Source organism: Triturus cristatus, chromosome 3_1 (assembly GCF_964204655.1).
Source record: "Triturus cristatus chromosome 3_1, aTriCri1.1, whole genome shotgun sequence".
Classification (NCBI taxonomy): Eukaryota; Metazoa; Chordata; class Amphibia; order Caudata; family Salamandridae; genus Triturus; species Triturus cristatus.
In genome coordinates this window covers 462628114-462647637 of record NC_140583.1, presented here as the reverse complement: position 1 = coordinate 462647637, position 19524 = coordinate 462628114, and the positions used below count along the sequence as shown (strand labels likewise).

At 41.9% G+C, this 19524-nt stretch overlaps 1 protein-coding gene across 6 annotated transcripts in view; it reads left to right on the top strand.

Moving 5' to 3' along the window:
• Positions 1–19524, top strand: part of BNC1 (basonuclin zinc finger protein 1) — a 179796-nt gene that overhangs the window by 86816 nt on the left and 73456 nt on the right. For 5 of the 6 annotated variants that reach the window (XM_085644281.1, XM_085644282.1, XM_085644285.1 and 2 more), the window contains one exon: positions 12784–12922. In XM_085644281.1, the coding sequence (XP_085500407.1) occupies positions 12866–12922 (57 nt within the window). In that variant the 5' untranslated portion in view covers positions 12784–12865. Of the gene's footprint in view, positions 1–170; positions 192–12783; positions 12923–19524 lie in introns of those variants that run through there. The other variant, XM_085644284.1, reaches the window with a different exon arrangement.

Here is a 19524-nt window from a genome sequence, read left to right as displayed (position 1 = left end):
GAGCAGAGAGCTCCAGAGTGGATCAGAGTGCCTGCTCTCTAGAGAACTTCCTGGTTTGGAGAGTGCAGTCCAGGACGGGTGTGCTTGGGGACCTTCCTGGTTGGAGAGAGTGATGCCTCTCCTTGGGAATATATCTACTTTGCGGCTGGGGGCATAGAGGCTCTCTCCACGCTTCAGGGGCATAGCTCGAGGTAAGAGGGCATTTTTTATTATTCTATAGCAAAGCTACAGTTTGGATTAGTCCCCTTTTCTTTCCAATTCCCTCTATTGGAGGGCATCATAGGTGTCTTCTCAATAGGGCTGTTGGGCTTTCCAGGTCTTATTTAAGGTGCCTCTTCTTTTTCCTCTTTGCATTTCTTATGTGCAATTGGTGTGGAAATGGTATGGGAAGTGGCAGCATTCGTCTCCCACCTCCTCTGAGGCAGAGGTGTCTTTACAGCATGCAAGTGGCTCTCTTGATGCTTTGGAGAGGGTGACCGATGCAGGCCATGATTGATGAGGATGGCAAGGACTTTAGCCGCCAAGCCTCATCATACCAAGAAGAGAAAGATTTTGGTTATATTTGTGGCTCAGTGATTGGAATGCAGATTTCTCAGAAAAAGCCTCTTTTAAGAAAAGTCAATTTGAGGGCAAGAAGTTCGTTGGAGATTGGTTGGACAAAATGATGAGGGAATCTTTCCAGAGCAAGAAACATTATCGGTCATATAAATCATCTTCTGGAAAGAACTTTAAAACCTGGTCTCGGGATACCAGAGATTATCCCAAGGAGCACTCTGTCTTATTCTGCTAAACTTCGCATATACCAGCCACGAAAACCAGGCAGTTTGTAAGAAGGGTCCAATAAGGCTGGCCATCTACTCAGTGCTCCTGACTACTTGAGTCTCTGGCCTTGGATGTGGTGGAGAAAGTATCACTATCACATATTACCGGGTTCTGAGTATTGTTCAGAACGGGTACTTTATCGTACATCCCTACTCCTGTCCCCATGGATCCTGTCAGGATAGAGACTGTGTGGGAAAGAATTCTGGCCTTGCTGCTGAGGAAGGCGATTGTCCCTGTTCGCCATGGCATTCTCTTTTTGGTGCAGATTGTCCTGTGCTCGATTTCAAGAGGCTCAATTGTTGGGCCGAGACTATTCATTCTTGCTTTATAATCCTGCAAGACCTCATTCCTCAGGTCGCTGTTCAAGACATTCTGGCTACCATCAATTTCGAGGATGCATACATGCACTTGCCTATTCATCAAACACATCGGAGGTTTCTACGTTTTGGGGTGAGAGGCTTCCAGTTCTGAGTTCTCCTGTTTGACTTGAAATCTGCCCTGCGGGTTTTCACAAAGCTGCTGGCTCCTCTGATGCCATTGCTGCATCACCAAGGAATCTGCGACAGGCCCTATCTAGACGATTGGGGTAGTATTGTCCAAATCTGCCCTTCAAGCAGCAGAACATGTGAATCAGGTCGTCCACATGTTAATGTCTCACAGATTTCTTCTGAAATGTTGTTCACAGAGCAGGATCGGATCTTTATCAGAGACCAGGTTACAAAAGATTCAGTATCCTATTTTGGATCTAATAACGACTCCCTCTCCTAGGGTATCGGACTGGATGAAAGTACAACAGGACTTGTCAGCAGCTATGTTTTGTTTCTCTGGGCTTGGTGCCACCTGAACAAGTTCATTTGCTTTCAACTAAAATACTGGAATCCCACTTTGCAATATAAATCTCTATATCTTACATTATCGAAGGAAATAAAACAGGAACTGGCTTAGTGGATGTACCTGTTGCATTTATTGAAGGGGGTCCCCTTATCTCCTCTTCCTCCGTCAGTAATCACTGCAGATGCAAGCATATAGAGATGGGGAGCCTGGCTGTTCTCTAATCAAGTCTGGGGTCTGTGGACGAGAGCTCAAAGTGTCATATTGGCCAACTGGAGGGAGCTTGAAACAATATTTCGACTCTCCTGGTATTTCCCCCCTTTGATTATGACCAAGACAGTCTTAATCAGAATGGACAGCAAAGTCTTATCTCAGCAAAGAGGGGGAAACAAAGGCCTTGTCGCTGTTAATTTTGGATCAAATCTTCTCTTGTAGCCATACTCCTCATCTCTCTGGTGGCGATTTATATTCAGGGTCTTTTGAACACCCATGCAGACTTGTTGAGCAGGGTGATTCCCTTCTCACGTGACTTTTTTTGTCTGCCTCACCGATTTGTTTAGTCAGATCTGCCAGAAGTGGAGTGTCCGGTGGTGGATCAGTTTGCTTCTTCCTACCCAGGATGAAGGAATCTGCAGCTTGGGGGATAGTGGCTCTGTCCTGTCCTTGGCCACCTGGTCTTCTGTTTACTTTGACTCCTTTCCTTTTAATCCAAAAATTCCTGATCAGGGAGAGGAAGGAGGAGGCACAGTTGGTGCTGGTTGCTCTGGCATAGGCCCAGTTTATCCTGGCTTCCTTTTCTAGTAATGATGAGAAGGGGCAAAAGGTGTTTTTTGCTGATGTTTCAATGCCCTCTAATCTTCCCAATTTTCCAGGAGGAGTCTCTAGTTTGTCTCTAGTTTGTCTCAGCTTGACGGTTTGGAGACTGAACGAGAAGGGTTGAAGTCTCGGGGGTGCTCTGACCCAGTCTCCTCTTCTATTCAGATCTTTAGGAGGAAGTCCACTAGGGTGTCCTATGCTCGTCACTAGGTATCCTTTGGGAAATATTGTGAGAGAAGCAGTTATTGCCTTTTTTAGCCTCTCTTTCTCGTATTCTTCAATGTCTGCAGGATGGGTTTTGCTTGGGGCTTTGTCCTTAGACATTAAAGTTGCAAAGGGCAGCAATTCGGGCATTTCAGACTCCTTGGGGGAATTAAGAGGATCCACCGGGACTAGTAAAGACATTGTTCAAGGGGATTTTGAACATTGGCCCTAGGGTATCTCTGGTTTGTCCTACCTAGAATCCTATTCTAGTGCGACAGGTTATAATATAAGCTCTTTTTGAGCCTCTCCATTCCATCTAAATAAACTCTTACTTTGAAGGTATTTTTTCATGTGCCAGTGCCTTGGCCATAAGAGTGTGGGAACTGGGTATTCTGTCCTGTAGGGCTCTGCTCCTATGGATCTTTTAGGATAAGGTAATTTTGAGACCTGAGCCATGATTTGTTCCCAAAGTAAACTCTTCCTTTTTATTCCCAACAGGAGGTTATTTTGCCTGTTCTCAGTCCAGATCCTCAGTCCCCTGGCAAGGTTAGTCTTCATTCTCTGGGTATCCGAAGAGCAGTTCTGGTTTATCTAGAGAGTGGAAGACATCAGACAGGATTACTATTTGTTAATTTCAGGTATGCCAGTAAGGGCCGGAGACCAGCCACCCAAACCTTGAGAATGCGGATTTGGTCTCTGATTTATTTAGTTTATTCTCAGTATGGAGTACGGGCTGGTCGATTCTCTAGCTGAGTGTCAGGAAACTTCCTTGTCTGAAATTTGTAGGACGGCTACTTGGGAAATCCCTTCTACCTTTCTCAAGCATTACAGAGTCACGCAGGGTAGGTAGAGGATTTTTTTGGGTCTAAGGCTTTGCATAGTCGTCTTCATCTTAATAAAGAATATTGTCCAGCAATTTACTCAGTTGTCCTGGCTTTCTTTTAGCTTGTGTACATCTCAACGTAGGAATCCACATGAGAGGGAGAAGGGGGTAATGCTTTGATTACTTACTAGTAATTGCATTACTCTGAGTCCTTCTCTCACTTGGATTCATTACTCTCTCCCTCTGCCTTGTTAAGTCAAGCCAACTGTGTTCTAAGGGGCTTGTTGATGAAACAGGATGTGAAGAGGGAGGGAGGGGCTGTTGTGCTGAGGAAAGGGTGTTGAGGGATGCATGGAGGTCTCCACATGATAAGGAGTCCAAGCGAGAAAAGGACTCCAAGTAATGCGATTACCATTAAGTAACCTAAGCATTACTATTTTTAGAAGTACAATGGACAGTCATTTTACAAATGGCAACAACAGCTTTTGTGTAAAACCAAATTGAGCTTTCTGGGTCACAGAGGAAGGCTGTTGACCATGCATACTAAATTTCAGTAGTGCGTTATGTGTACCCTACACATGCAGTAAATACAGTTCATAGCCAGAGCTGTAGAATAAGTCACCAGAATAGCCTTGATAATGCACATCCACAAACTCTAGCCCTTGTTTACCACACATGTAAATTAAACCTGATGCAGAGGATGCAACCAGAATTTGGTGAAGCTAAGTGATAAACTGATGCACTATGTAACCAAGATCTGCACTAAACGCAGTTATTGGCCCTGTTTGGTGTATCGTAGTTGTACATGAGTGAATGCGAGAGCAAATTTCATCTTGAGGCTACCATTATAGAGACACTGGGCACTGTCTCAAGTCCTATGAAAAAAAATTGAAAGGCTACATAAAGGGATGGGCTTAGCAAACCCTAACCTGCAGGCCTCTATTGAGTGACCCCCAAAGTTTAAAATGGAAAAAAGTCCAGTTCTAGTGGTTGTGGTCCAATAACTCTAGGAGTAGTTAAGGTCAAAGTAGGACGGTTTTGGACCCGTGTTACTTCACCTGTCCTAGTTTCTGCACAATACCAGACTACAAAATTGGATTCAACTCAGATTCACGCGAGTCATAGCTCACAAATCAGGTCATTGCTTCCATGAACTTTAAAACTTGTGCCTGCAAATCATGTGATTTGCAGATCATAGATTGGCATTTTATTTAGAGAGGTAAAAGGCCTACTGCATTTGATGCTGAGATAATTTTGTTATTCAGTTCATAATTTGTAAGACTTCTAATATAGCACTGCAATCTATTTATCTGCATTAAGAAGCTGCTAGCAAACTGTAAATCATCGGTTTTAGACCCTTATTGTGTTTCCTCAATCTGTTGTTATTCTAAGATAGTTAGGAAGGGTCACCTTCAGAAGAAATAGTCTTTTTAGTACAGATGACCACAATCGCCGAGTTAAATGTTATATATTGACTGTGTTTCTCCCAACCATTGACTCTTAACATATAAAGTCTACACATCTGTATATGTGATTCTTGCACCTTATAACTAACCCTGGGCGGCCAACTACGCTACGCTCGCGTAGTTTGTGCTACTTCGCGCTACGCGAATTGCACGTAGCATAGTGCAAAGACGCGTAGCGTAGTTGGCATTTTTTGCTCGCTCGCGGTCCTCAACGTCAAGTTGGCGACCTTGAGCGAGCAAAAAGACATCCCAGCGAGACTTTTTCCTCGTTCGCGATCAGCAACATCAAGTTGGCGATCACGAGCGTGGAAAATAAATTCTCAACGCGGGGGGGTCAGGTTTTTCATTGCGAGTGGTCGCGTATGCTCGCGACCGCTCGCGATGAGAAACTACCAGTCTGCGTTGAGAAAGCTGCAGCTCGAGTAAAAATCTAATCGAGCGGCAGAAAACAACAGCTCGCACTGTGCGAGATGCCGTTTTCAATGATTGCACAGTGCGGACAAGCATCCGGCACTGTGCAATCATCCCGAACAGCGCACTACGCAGTTCGCGTAGCGCTACGCATATCTCGCGTAGTGCGAAGTGCACTTCGCGTAGCGCTACTTCGCAAACTATGCCCAGGGTTACTTATAACCCTCCTCCTCTTCTGAAACATTTCCTGCACGTTGATTTACTCACTTGTATGATGATTTATTGTTCCTGTGTGTGTGATATAATGCTCTCTGAAACCCTACATTGGGATGAGATACAGATGTATAAGTTTTGTGGTCTGCTATTCCTGCTCTTCTTTGAAAGTTTTCTAAACAATTTTTACTTAATAATGCTTTGCCTGTTCGGTTATGTTTTGATCCACTTTTTGGGTCTTATTTGTCTAATTAGATTTGAATATCGACTCTCAAAAATATCTGTTTCAATCTAGTTTGTTCTTGGACTGTGTTTTCTTCTATTTGGATGTCAAGCGGTAGTAATGTAACATCACATGTATCGCAATCAAATAATATACCTTTGTTTCAGCAGCACATATCATTATAAAATACTGTTTTTGTATGATCCTAGTTCAACTTTCGTTTATTACAAGTATAACTTGTAGTTGAATTGAAAAATGGTCATGTCTTGATGATACGACTCTAAACATGTATATTTTAGATTGCTCTCAATCTGAATCATAGTTATTTAAATGCCCAGAATATTTGGTGCTGACTAAACCCCTTGCTTTCTTATGTTCCGAGTGTTTTTAGTACAATTTAAGTTTTATGTTGGGTGTGCATTTTCCATGAATTGGGCAATTTGAGGGGGGGGGGGGGGGGTTTGTGGCGTAATGGCCAGAGCTGCTGACTTTAGAGCCAACTGGATGAAGGTTCGAGTCGCGGTGTCTGTCCCAACATCCTGTGATTATGGCCAAATCACTTAATCTCCTAGTGGCTACGGTTCAGGGCCTTGAAACCCTCACAGGTGATTTGCCATGCTTTACAAATACTGGAATTATCATTTGGCTGTTACTTACTAGTGATGTTGCTGTCCTGTTAACACACACACACACACACCACACCCACCCCACCCACTCACCCTCTCTAGGTTAATTTAAATGTTTAATGCACAGTGTTCTTACGAATTCCAGAAAATTCAGTACATCCAAATGTACTACTAGCATGAGGGGTTTCATTGCTTTTGCTAACATTGCAAATGATTGTCTCTCTCATCGGCTATACGTATGTTGTCACCTGCACTTCCTGTTGATCAAACTTGCTATTTTTCAAAAATGAATCCATCATTATTTCTATTAGTGTTACATGGTGTGCAGAGGTTTACCTTAAGTTACATAAACACATTCTCTGTTTGTGTGTTCCTTCTCTTCAAAATAAATATCGCTGGCCTCGTACCTTGAAGACTGCCTCTGTGGTGTTCCAGCACAGCTCGCTTTTTCGGGCTGTGAGTAGCAACAGGAAAGGTCAGTGGGCCAAAGTGATGGGGCACTCGCCAGGCAGGGAGTTGAACTCTGGCTGTCCCAAGGGGCCTGTACTAGACCGAGAACTCTTCAAAGTGCTTGCACATTTCCTACAATGGTGTTACCATGGCTGAAGGTAGAATGGTAAGCAATGCCTACACTACATCACATAGCAATTAGGTTAGCCCTTTGCGAGATAAGACAGACTGTCTGAGTGGAAAAGGCCTGCCTGAACCTTGTCCGGGCACTGCTCCGGCCTAGCAAGGAGCGCTGGATGGAATTGTGTCTGAGAGCTGCTGACAGACTGAGGGGCTAAAGCCCTGGGTGAAAGCCTTCAGCGGAATTACTGTAGTTGAAGGCTCTGGAACATTGGAAAACCTTTACTCAGACCTCTGTGCGGCTAATGTCATCGAAGTATTCCAGTTGACTGCACCTTACCCTATGTTCACTATATCTCCCAAAGAAATCAAGCCCAATCCTTCCTTGAATGGCTAATTCCACAAGGGTTGAATCCATGCTTTGACGTCTTGAAAGGCCTATGCAGAACCATTAAGGAGGGTAATTGCAAAGTCACAACAGTGGAAGAAGATGTGGAACAAATTAACAGGAGGATGGAACACGCAGAACAAGAAGTGCTGGCCTGAACACCAAATGAGAGCCATTGACACTTGCCTTCAGGCACAGGAATCTGAAACCCAACCGCAGAAGTCTCTGCGAGATTGTGCCATAACCTTTCTGGTCCAATTAAAATCCAAGATGGAGTTGTTAAAAACATAGAAAGGGATTCCAAGGTTAAGTTCTGACACCTCCACCCCTCTTCTCTGTGGCAGCAGATGTGTAATCTATTCTACAGGTTTATTTAATATAGTTGTATTTGGAGGTGCTTTCCCTGTATAAATAGAGGTCCATACATTAGTTAGAATCCCTACAAAAAGCTCTGGGAAAACCTTGTCCTGCTCTCGTGCCATCATAGTCCACTTGGGATGCTGAGGCAGAGATGAACTGATGAAAGCAACACCCGGTTTGTGCCTGAGTGGCAGTTAGATGTATATTGTTTTCTTATGTAAGTAGAGCCATCCAGTGCAAGAAGCAGAAACTTGGACTACTTAAAAAAGGCTTAAATACATGGCAGCCTCAGTCTGGCATCTTGCTAAATTGCGGGTGGTGAATGGTAATGTGAAAGTGTTTTTATTAATTGGAAAATGTGTGTTACTTCGCATTACTGGGCCTTTGCCTGTTTGCGCTGACATACATTTAAAAGTTACTGAATAAAATGTGGCTTTTAAAATTACATGAACAAAATGCCTTCAGTAGTATTCATTTCATGGCCTCTGTGTGCTTTTATAGGAAGTCATGTTGAGATGTTTTTCTATGATGCAATATTTAAGACTGCTGTAGCAAAAGCCACAACTGTATTTTCATTCATTTTCAAATGTCTTAATGTTTTGTTTGTTTCAGTAGTGCAATTTTTTCCATATTTGGTGGGTAAAGGGTATTAAACATTTATTAATGTTTTAGGAATTTTCTTAAAGTTAATTATTTTATGTAACTCAATTTTACAATGTTGATTGGTTTAAGATGTTACAGCCTTTTCACGACATGCAGGGTGCTTTTTTCACTTATCTGAAACTATAAAATGTGCCCTGTCTGGGATGCGTGCCAAACTTTCCTTAAACGTTTCTAAGACTTGTACTGAACAGTCCCCAGGTCAGACTATTGTCTGAATTTATAATTAGACATACATTTACTTTAGAACTGAGCAATCTCCACGTTTGACTTTCTTGCAGACATTTTCCTCCTTTCTTGGGTGCAGACTACTTCCTTGCTGATTTCGTTCCTCTGACTTACGAACTGAATACATATTAATCTTTATTGTTTTGACATTGGATAGTGTCCTGCATCAGCTCTTTGAATTTAGTAGTGAAAAGCGCCGACTGAAATATGTAACTCAACCAGGTGCTGCTCGATGGTTCCTAAAATCGACCAGGAGTCAGACCGAGGCTGAGGAACAAAATGATGCTACCTGAACTCACTCACTACCTCATCTTCCCGGTCCTAGTCCTGTCCAACCAAAAGTCTTGGACTGTGTGATTTTTCTCTTGTAACCAAGGATGATCTTCGCATCTTCCTTTCCAAAAGAATGTTACATATGTTACATATGTGACTTCCTGCTATGTCAGAGGTAATGACCATACCCTTTCTACGTATTCCTCTCTGCCTAAGCATGGCATATGTTGGTGGGCAGAGCTGATCTTAATTCTGAGTTTAATGGAGTTATGTCTGTAATAGTGGTGGATGCATACTGCTTTGTTTTCTCTTTCCGTGTACTTTTAAAATCAAAATTGAATTCTTATGATTGTAAGCTCCATGTTTTTCTAACCAATAAACAGATCTGACACTAAAATAAAATACTGATAAATGAACAAGCCTGAATCTTTAATCTTCTTGTCTGATCATAACTAAATGTTATACAGATTTGCGTTTCGGAGCATAATTCTAAACCAGGCTTCTCAAACGAGTAGCTCGTGAGCTGCTGGTAGCTCTCCAGCTATCTGCAAGTAGCTCTCCTGTGAGCATCCCAGCCTACTAAATTAGAAGCTTTTACTTGTTTGAATAGTTTTATGTGTGCCAAAACTATATATTCAAGCCAATAATGGGTGCATTTTCTTAACTCGCACTGAAGTTTCGAGGAAAAATGGCTGAATTTCCAAAATCTATTTAAAGCTGTTTTTTAGCTGATTAATCATGTGGGGAAACTTATGACTAATATGCTTACTTTCATGGTGGGGCATTGCAGCTTTGGATGTTTTATAGTGTCTTGTTAGTCATTTCAAATCGACACACTCTTTTTAGGTCTCGCTTGAGCGAGTGCGCATGCGCTGCTCTGCGAGACTTTAAGTAAGGGCTTTTCAACTCTAAACATACGCTCGTGCGTGTGCTTATTTTTTTGTTACCGGCTATTGGCCTTTGCATGTGTCTTTCTTACAAAGACAGCGTGCAATTGGCCAAAGGCAGGTGCATGTCCCGCCCTCTGTCTACTGTGGCCTAGGGTGCTCGGGAGCGGGCAGTAGCGCCATCTGTTTCGAATTATCGCAATTGGAAACAGATGACGGTAAGCGCTGGTCACGCTGGTTTTCCCTTGTAGCACGCTCGTGCACACCACTTACGTCCTACCCGGCGCAGTGGCGGTAGACGCTCTCGGGGAACTTACTCCTGGACCCGCGCTGACTTGCAGCTGTGCACTGACTTCGAGATGCCGCTAAAGCGGATGGTTCAAAGCGCTATATCAGCACACCTTTAGGCCCGTCCCTGGCGCTGCATATCACAGCAGCAGACAACTGGCAGGGCCGCGTTCAAAGCGCCTAGTAATTGATTAACACTGTATGCTGCGAATGGCTTTATGGACTGAACGCCTCCGGCAGAAATATGAGCTAAACGTGCTCACCACAGACCCCAATCTTTGTCCAGGATTAATGTTCTTTACACTCACTGGCATGTTATCACTGGCAGGGCGGCCCAGAGCGTTGAGTGCTCTGCTGACAAACGCGGTGTTCTGAAGGTTATGGTGCTGAATGCTGACAGCAGACTCAGCCGTTCATCCTTCTGGGATAGATACATTAAGTGCCATAAATTAAGCAGCAGTAATAACGCATGCTATTTACAGAACTTAGAATAAAGACATTGGTTATAAGTGAGGTTGCTCAGTGGCTTAACGCACCTGCTCGAGAGATAGATATTTAATCTATGGGTCATGTGTGTATTCCAGAAAGACATGTGAGTGGAATAATGAACATTCTGAAGAAGGATTTGCGTAACCTGCAGGTCAACTCACAACTGGGTTTTAGAAGTGCAAGTACAAAAAAACTAGAAGACATTTTTTATGTTTACCTTTTTTTAATCATATTTTTCAGTTGTATATAATGTGGTCTTCGTTTCTATAAAGGTAACAAAAATGCTTAACACTTACTATAACTTTTCAACATAATGCACAGCAGCCACAATGCTCTACAACATAGCCAAAAGTTCTGGCTAAACACATAAGGTCCCAAAGACGAGACCTATTGGCTATGCCAATGCTTGTTGTAACATCACTTCTGGGAGTCTGTCTGATGCATTGAGGTGATCACTGCTAGTAATCTTGCATCCAATGGTCACTAATGTAATCTTGTCTGATGTGTTCACTATTACAACACTGAAAATAATAGTATCTCACAATGATATTCATTGAACATAAGTAGCTCTTAATACACAAAGTTGTTGACCCCTGTTCTAAACCTTTATAGGAATGAGATGCATATGTCACCCCCCATTAATCACACACATGTAATTCATGTATGAAATGCACAAACACTATGAACTGACTGTTGTACTTTCTAAAATCCTTACATTTATGAAATCTTATGAGGGGTATAGTTGAAAATGTATATCCATTATTTAATAATACTATTTGCATAGACTATTGGCCATAATCACTTTAGCATAGCTTCTCTTTTCAATTTACTAAGAAAACATATTTAGGGCTTAATCTCCTTTCCCATACACCCTAGACATCAATGCAATACGTTTTGCATCTCTGATAGTAAACATTTTAAATCCATTAGCACAGATTTCGATAAACTTCATTACTGCATATTTCTCTAAAATGGACTTGATCAATGCAGTATCCATTCAAATCCGAGATAGATTTCTAGATAAAAGCCAGTATTGGCAAAGCTGTTCAGTCTGGTTTATGAATAATGGTATCTCTTCCCTGATTTGGGAGTTTTGGCATGCTGTTACTTATCCTTGTACTTGTGCATCCATTCATCCACCCATTGACTACTTCTTGCATTTACCTACTCCCCCATCGACAAAATCACATGCAAACGTTCTCTTTCATTTGCTTCTTGGACTTCTTTCTCACCAAACTGTGAAGATGAGTTTTCAGCTATAATACCGACCTAATTGTTTTTTTGACCAATTGGTTTTGTTAGTGCTTGACTTAGTTAAGGTTTCCCACAATGCACAGGTTCAGCCATTTTATGATATGTCTCATGATGCCAAAAGATAACTGTTGAATTGAAATAGGGAACTTAGTAAATGTTTCTTCTAACATTACCCTATTCATGCCTGGTTCAACAAACAAGAAAAGAGGGAAGATAAATTGTATTGCTACACTTTACTTGAGATAAACCTAGTGGGATTGATTGGTTAGTTGAGCCCCAATGTTGACAAATGTGTTCAACTTTGTGGTTACAGAGGTGTGGCAGCCACAACCCAGTTGTTCATACTTTCATAGATGTTGTATTGATTTTCATTAAGTGTATGACACTAACATTTGCTACTTAACACCACTATAGAATGAAATTAATTAAGTCGCTTTCGCAGACAAAGTCTACAGAATAGCCAGGCATTCAATGCTCGATGCTATGGAAGCAGGAGTTAAATGAATCTATGACACAAATTAAACCATTTTGCTTAATTTAGTTTTGAAAAAGCATTGTGATCAAAGTTTTGTTTCTCAGCAAAACACTTTTAGATGACAAGAAGGGATATGTTTGTGGTTGCATGCATTGGGGTGACTTCTGAATGACAGAACTTGTAAAGACGATATTGTAAAATATTTACCTTCTCAAAGACTGCTGGATTTCCTCTAACAATATAAAATTAAAAGACTTCCTTATACAAATACGTTGTTGTGAAGCTGTTTGTCTATGGTATGTTTGTTTTTGCTTTCACCATAAATTCAATAAACTCTTATTCACAATTGAATTAATTAAAATTATTTAGTACGTTTTAAATATAATAATTTAGAATAACAAGTCAATAAAGTGTGAACATTGGGTCTTGTAGGCCATCATTAACTATGATCCTGATTTTTACATCAATACAAATAGTTGAAGACACGGTGGGCATGATGAACATTTACATCCGGCAGGAGAAAGCAGAAGCCAGCCTTTGTGTTACCGCTGTAAAAACATGGCCTCAGTGGAAGAAGCTTCATTTTCCTCAAACCATCATAAGATGGACATTCAGGTAAGCAAGCAAGTATCAAAAATCTTAACAGCAATGTTTCTATGTGGACTTGTGTCAAGGTATAGGCTCTTAGACAAAATCCTAAATGCCATTATTACTTGAAACTGTTTGGGCTTTTCTTAATTAAACAGCTTACACAATTTAATATATATCTCTGTGTAAGTAGTCCCTATTCATGCACAGTCACTTAATCACTGTGTATTAGGTAAGAGCTAACAGACCATATTAAGAGAAGATATTCGATCCAAGGAAACTTATAGATGCTCTTCTGTTTAAGGCATCATTATGAGAACCCTGAAAATCTAGATTCAGACACAAGCAGGAGTTTGTACTTGTACTGCAGATTAACTTAATTCCTGAATTGATTTCTCCTACTCAAACCCTGCTGGTGGTCGGAACCTAGGAAATACCACACCTTAATACCACACCCTATGATATCATTATTTACCCGTGCAGTATCATTGCCCCAAAATAACAGGCGGCTCCTAATGAGCTTCTTAGTAGCTTGTGGCCCAATACAGTTGTAGGTGCATTTGAACAGTGTTCTGTCATAGCCATCTCATTTTCTGTATTTTTGTTCTTTCTAATATGTTCGTACAGTGTCTTGTTATAATTCTAATTTCTATGGGGTAGAGTTTGTATTTCCCTTGGATTGTAATATAGTGTCCATTAATGGCAGTGGAGCACTTCAACCACCATCCCAGTGACATGAAATGCATTGAAGATGAATACTCTTTTAAGCTCCAGGAAATGTATTTATTTTACCAGGAGCTCTTAGTAACCTGCCAAAACCATAAAAACATTTACCAACCACTCCATCAGTGGTTGAACACCATGCCATGAATTCCATTCCATCTGTTTGCTGACTGCCTTAAATACATTTTAATAGTTTTTCTATGCTAACTGGATTTAAAGGCAATGTTTCTTGATACATTTGTTAATGTAATTATTTTAATCTAGTTATCTCTCTTTATAAATCTGATATATTGATATGTTATTACTTGTTAGTAAACTCAACAGGGACATGTCCCTGGAGCCACATCAACTATACACATTTCCCTTTGTCCTCTTGAATTTTTAGGAGTATCTTGGTCTGCAAAACAAATAATGCATTCAGGGCCACATGTATGACCACCAGGTTTTGTGACTCAAAAATTTCGATTTTTAGTTAGTCGCAAAACCTGATGTACAACAGTGTCTCAGACACTGTTTAAGATTGCCAAATAGGTCGCAAGGGACCTGCTTCATTAATATTCCTGAGAAAGAGTGCAATTTGCGACCCATTGGGAATGGCTGACACTCACAGGGATGGTGGCCTGCTAGGGTCAGCACACCACCATGTCTGTGACTCCTTTTTAAATAAAACCTAATTTGTCAAAAGAAAACTGGATGAATTTCAAGAATGAAAAGCTTTCTTTTCATGTTTTTACAGTGGGCAGTGGTTCATGTCTGGTCGAAAAAATGTTGGCGCCCCCCCCATCCTTTGCGAATGGCTTGCCACCAATTTGAAATTGGTGGTAATCTACTAATGTTTTGTGACCGCATTCCTGGTCACAAAACATTCATGCATACCAGTGCGACTCACTGTCAGTAAGCACCAGCGGCCCGTGCAGGTAAGAGCAGTGGGGCCGGGTGGGATTTCGATAGACGCCGAGGGAAAATTATTTATTTAATGACCCCTCGTGGTCGTCTGCCGAATCTCCCTCTCTCCACCCCCCCCCCCCCCCCCCCAACGTGTTCCCACCTTCCCACCGCTTTTACCTGCACGGGCAACTCCTGTTGGGAAGGGATGCCCTTTACACCCACCTTCCTAATAGCGACTCGCAAACCCTATTTTGCAAATCAATAATAGGTTGTGGACTCGCAAATTAGGGTTGGCACTTAGGAAAATGCATTTGACCTGTAGCAAACTGCACTATGGGCCGTTTGCAATTGTTAAAATGCGTTGTACATCTGGTCCTTAGCTCATAGCTGTGCATTTGATTTACCTGTCAGTAGATCCTAGCGTTTATATTTACATACTCTGAATGCAGGTAATATAAAAAAGAAAATGCAAAGGAGAGTTTCCTATTTATTGACGTTCCGTTCTGCTTGTTTTTCTGTTAAAGAAACATTTAACACGTTTGTGTAGCATCAGTTTCAGTTATGTACGAATGTAACCGCTTGTTTCTTGAAAATGATAATGTGTTAAGAGGCAATTAAATGGACAGCCACCCAGTTACAAATCTTTCCTCTTTATCACCTGCTAGCTTTATAAAATTAAAACTTGACTTGTCATTACTGATCAAGAGTGATGTCTTGTATAACAAACAGAAAAAGCAGAACATGCTAGGGGTTCATAAGTAAAAAAATAAAATAAATAATACTTGGCAGTGTTTGTCATGAATTAGATTGTTTAGAATACTCAAAAACAAATGTTTTCAGTTGTAAGATTTATATATACGAGCTATGTAAAGAACCTTCCACGTATTTGTGATTGTTAGAAAGACATGTGTTACTGCTGGGTGAGACTGAAAATCAGTCTACTTTGTTATGAGCATTTAGTGGTAAGAATTTCACCCCACTTACTAGACTTCAGGTAATTGGTTCCTAGACCGGTATCCTCTTGGTCTCATTGCAACAAATAAAAATGTATGAAATGGGAACTTGAAATAAAATTTTATTGGATGGCTGTGTCTAGCAAAACCAAACCATACTGAGCAACGGATTAGGTCACCCACCTAGAGCAAATCAATACAAAGCTCAGCCTTCTCGACTAAATTCAACAAACCTACCTAGCGTTACATCAGGCAATGAACTTGTTGGATCTTTCCACTGTGTCTTGCAGCAGAGGACCATTGGGGAAACCATAACTTGCATTCCTCGGTAAATAATGCCACAATTACTTACTGGTAATTGCATTATTCTGAGTCCTCTTGCCTCGTTTATTCGTTTATTTTCATTACAAAATGAGGCCATACCACATGTTGGTTGAGATGAGAGGACCCTCCACTCTTCCTGTTTATAAACAAAGCCCTGATGCAACCCCAATCTTTGGCTGACCTAGAATGACTGGGAGGATGGGAAGGGATGTAGTGAATAGCAGCAAGGGAAAGGACTCAGAGTAATGCAATTTCCAGTAAGTAATTGGGGCATTACCTCATTGTCCCCTCCCTCACTTCCCTTAATTTCAAAATAAGATTTACAAAGCAACCACAGGACAACTAAAGAGTTAATGCGAGAAAACCCATGTTTATCAAATACAAATCATGGATATAAAGGGCCACTTCATTGTGGCCAAAACTCTGGAACAGAATACCTCAGTAAGGTCCATTTCCTGCACGATTCTATAGCAGGAGGCAAAAGTCAGAGGGGATAACCTGGTGGCTTTCCAGCTATGGAAGCCCCCTGTATTTCTCTGCCCGTGAGGTTGACATAGATCTGATAGACCTGCCCTAGACCCCTGGAACTTGGAACCTTAAAGGTGATGCCATTACTTGCCACCTTGTAAGCCAAAGAATTCAAATCTACTGACTAGTCAAAACTTCACAAATAATGGCCCAAAGCTCTAATGGAAGCCACCCTGTCAAAATATATCAGAAGAGCCCTTTTGACATCTAAGTGATGTTGCCTAACTTCTCTTCAAAGGCGGTTGAATAAAAAAATGAAGGTAATATTAACTCCTGATCCATGTGAAAGGGAGAATTAACCTTGGGAATGAAGGACAAGGAGGTTTCAAAATAATTCGATCTCCAAAGATCCTACAGTAAGGATGCTTAAAAGATGAAGCTCCCAGTTTTCCCAAATGTCTGGCTGAAGTCACAGCTAATAAAAAGAAAGTATTCAAAATCAAGTTCCTGACTTCTATGGATTCCATAGTTCAAAAGCAGGAAACATCAAAGCTTCTTAAACTAGGGACAGATCCCATGAATGGAAGTAGTTCTTAAGCGAAGGTAGAACCTTAATCAGACCCTTGAAATGGCAACCAACCAAATCTTCTGCAATTGATAGATTATTTCAAGAGCTGCTTAAAGCCTTAATCACTGCTCACTGAAGCTTGAGGGTATCCACCTTTAGACTTGTGGAAGTACCATCCTGAAGAAAAACCATAACATTAAATAAACTGAGGAAGTGGGACTGACATTGAGGAACACCAGTGTCTTAAATATCATCTAATAGTTGAAGATCGTCTAGAAGCCTGTAAAGTATCAGTCAAACTTGCAGGAACCCCTTTATTCAGTATAACTAGTCTTTCAAAATCCAAGCTGCTAATTTCATCCTGGATAGGCCTTCCTGTTGCAACACTGAGAATTGAAGCGGGGGGATTCAGAGGTAATCTTCATCCCTCGGACTGCCTCATCCCCACTAGGAAAGGATAACAAGAGGAGCGGGCCAACGCGGGTGCTTTCAGAATACCAAAAGCTCTCTCCCTCCTCACCCTGAGTAGAAATCTGGAGATCAGAGAAAAAAAAGAAAGCATATAGTAGACTTTGATGCCGCTTGCATGAGGGAGCTTCCTCAGCCAAATCCTGACCCTCCTTGGTCCTTGACCAAAATTTCATCACTGTGGTGTTGGGAAAAGTTGCAAAACGATCTATCACTGGATTTCCCCATCTGAATGATATCTCCACAAATACTCTGTGATGAGGATGGAATGTCCACATTAGGTTGTCTGCCAGAGTATTGGCTATCCCCTGGATATGGATCTCGGAGATGGAGATCATTCTGGACTCCACCCAATGAAGTAGTCTACTTGCAGTTTTTGGCAGAGATTGCAATTGTGTTCCCCCCTGTCTGTAGACCTAAGCTTTAGCTGTCATATTGTCTGTTCTAATTAGGACAACCACTCCCATTAGATGCAGAGAAAGAGGTTCTTCGTGCTAACCACACTGCTTTAAGCTCCCTCCAATTTGGGGACCTCCCACTCTGGGAAGGAGACAAAGATCCCTTGATCGGGCATACTCTCCTACATGACCCCAACCTGACAGACTGCCATCTTTTCGATAATTCTGGGTGCTGTAAGGTAGAGAGGGATTCCTCTTAGAAGATTCTCTGTCTTTAGCCACCAGTTCAAATCCAATCGTTCCAGTGGTGAAAGAGGGATCTGAACAGTCTGAGGCTGTGAAAGGTGAGACCAGTGTGATAACATGTGAGCCATCAGTTTGTTGAAATGGAAAATGGCCAGAGGAACCAGAAGCACTGTTGCTGTCAAATCCCCTTGGACCTGTAGCCATGTGGAAGCCCTCGGACTAGTTGGAGTTAGAAATTCGAGACTGAATCTTTGTTACCCTTTTGACCCGCAAGGTGACTAAACCCATAAAGGTGCGGAATCTTGCCCCGATAAACTGTTGATCCTGTGCTGCACTAGGTTGTATTTTCCCAGACTTATAAGACAGCCCTGCCTTTTATAAACTAGAAAGTACCACCACTGTGTGTCTTTGGGCCAGATTTTGGGATGGAGCATGAATCAACCAGTCGTCCAGGTATGGATGAAGGAAAATCCCTTGACGGTGAACTAAAGCCAACAGTGAAGCCAAAGCTGTTGTAAATACTCTTGGGGCTGACTTCAGCCCAAATGGCATTACTGCAAATTGAAAATGATGGATGTTAGACATTGGGTCTCTAGTTGGCAGAGGTATGCACCCTTCCCAACTAGGGACCCCAATCCTAGTCTGGGTAAGTCACAACGCAATCACAAATTATCCTGTGCTCCCCTGGTAGCTTTGCACAGAGCAGGCAGGCCTAACTTAGAAGGCAATGTGTAAAGTATGTGTGCAATAACCCATACAACGATACAGTTAATACACCACAAAAAGTCTCCATAACAGTTTAGAGAATATTTATCTGAGTAAAATCAGACATAAACGATTAAAATCCATCAAGTAGAAGTAGAGATATTGAATTTTGTAGAAAATAATGCAATGAACCGCTTAGAAGCAGGTAACCTTGAATAGGTTACTTCAGGTCGCAAGGGACTGGTGTAAATCCAAAGTTCTAGCCTGCCGTGAAGGAGCGCGGGCCAGATACAGAAACCCACGTGGACCCGCTAAACATAGTACCTTAGACCCTGTGGTGCAGTTTGCACGGCAGGGTTTTGCGCCATCTGTCGTCTGTTTTGAGAGGCTGTGCGGCGAGGCTTCATGTTGCTTTATGTCGGTATTGGCAGAAACTCAGCTACAGTACCCACTTCTGAGGCCCAGAACTTACGGGGGTACCTCAGGCAAGAGTAGGACTCACAGAAGGCAATGTCCAGCATCACCCGCAGAACTGCAGGAAGTCTTTTGAGACTTCTGAAACAGGAGGCAGGCTAACAAGCCGTTGGACATCACTTTAGAGGGAAGACAGAGTCCAGCTCTCCTCCCAGCAGAGTCCGGGAGCAGCAGGCAGCAAGGCAACAAGCAGGAAAGCTGCCCTTCCAGAATAGCAGTCCTGTTGAGTCAGTTGAGCAGCACCTCCGTCCACTGACCGAGGTTCAGTTCAAGATTCAGAAGTGTCTGATTTGGGAGGGTCAGAGATCCAGTACTTATACCCAAATGTGCCTTTGGTGTGGAGAAAACTTCAAGAGTGGTTTTGAAGTGCCTCTTTCAAGCCAGTCCTTTCTGCCAGGTTATCTATGAATTTTA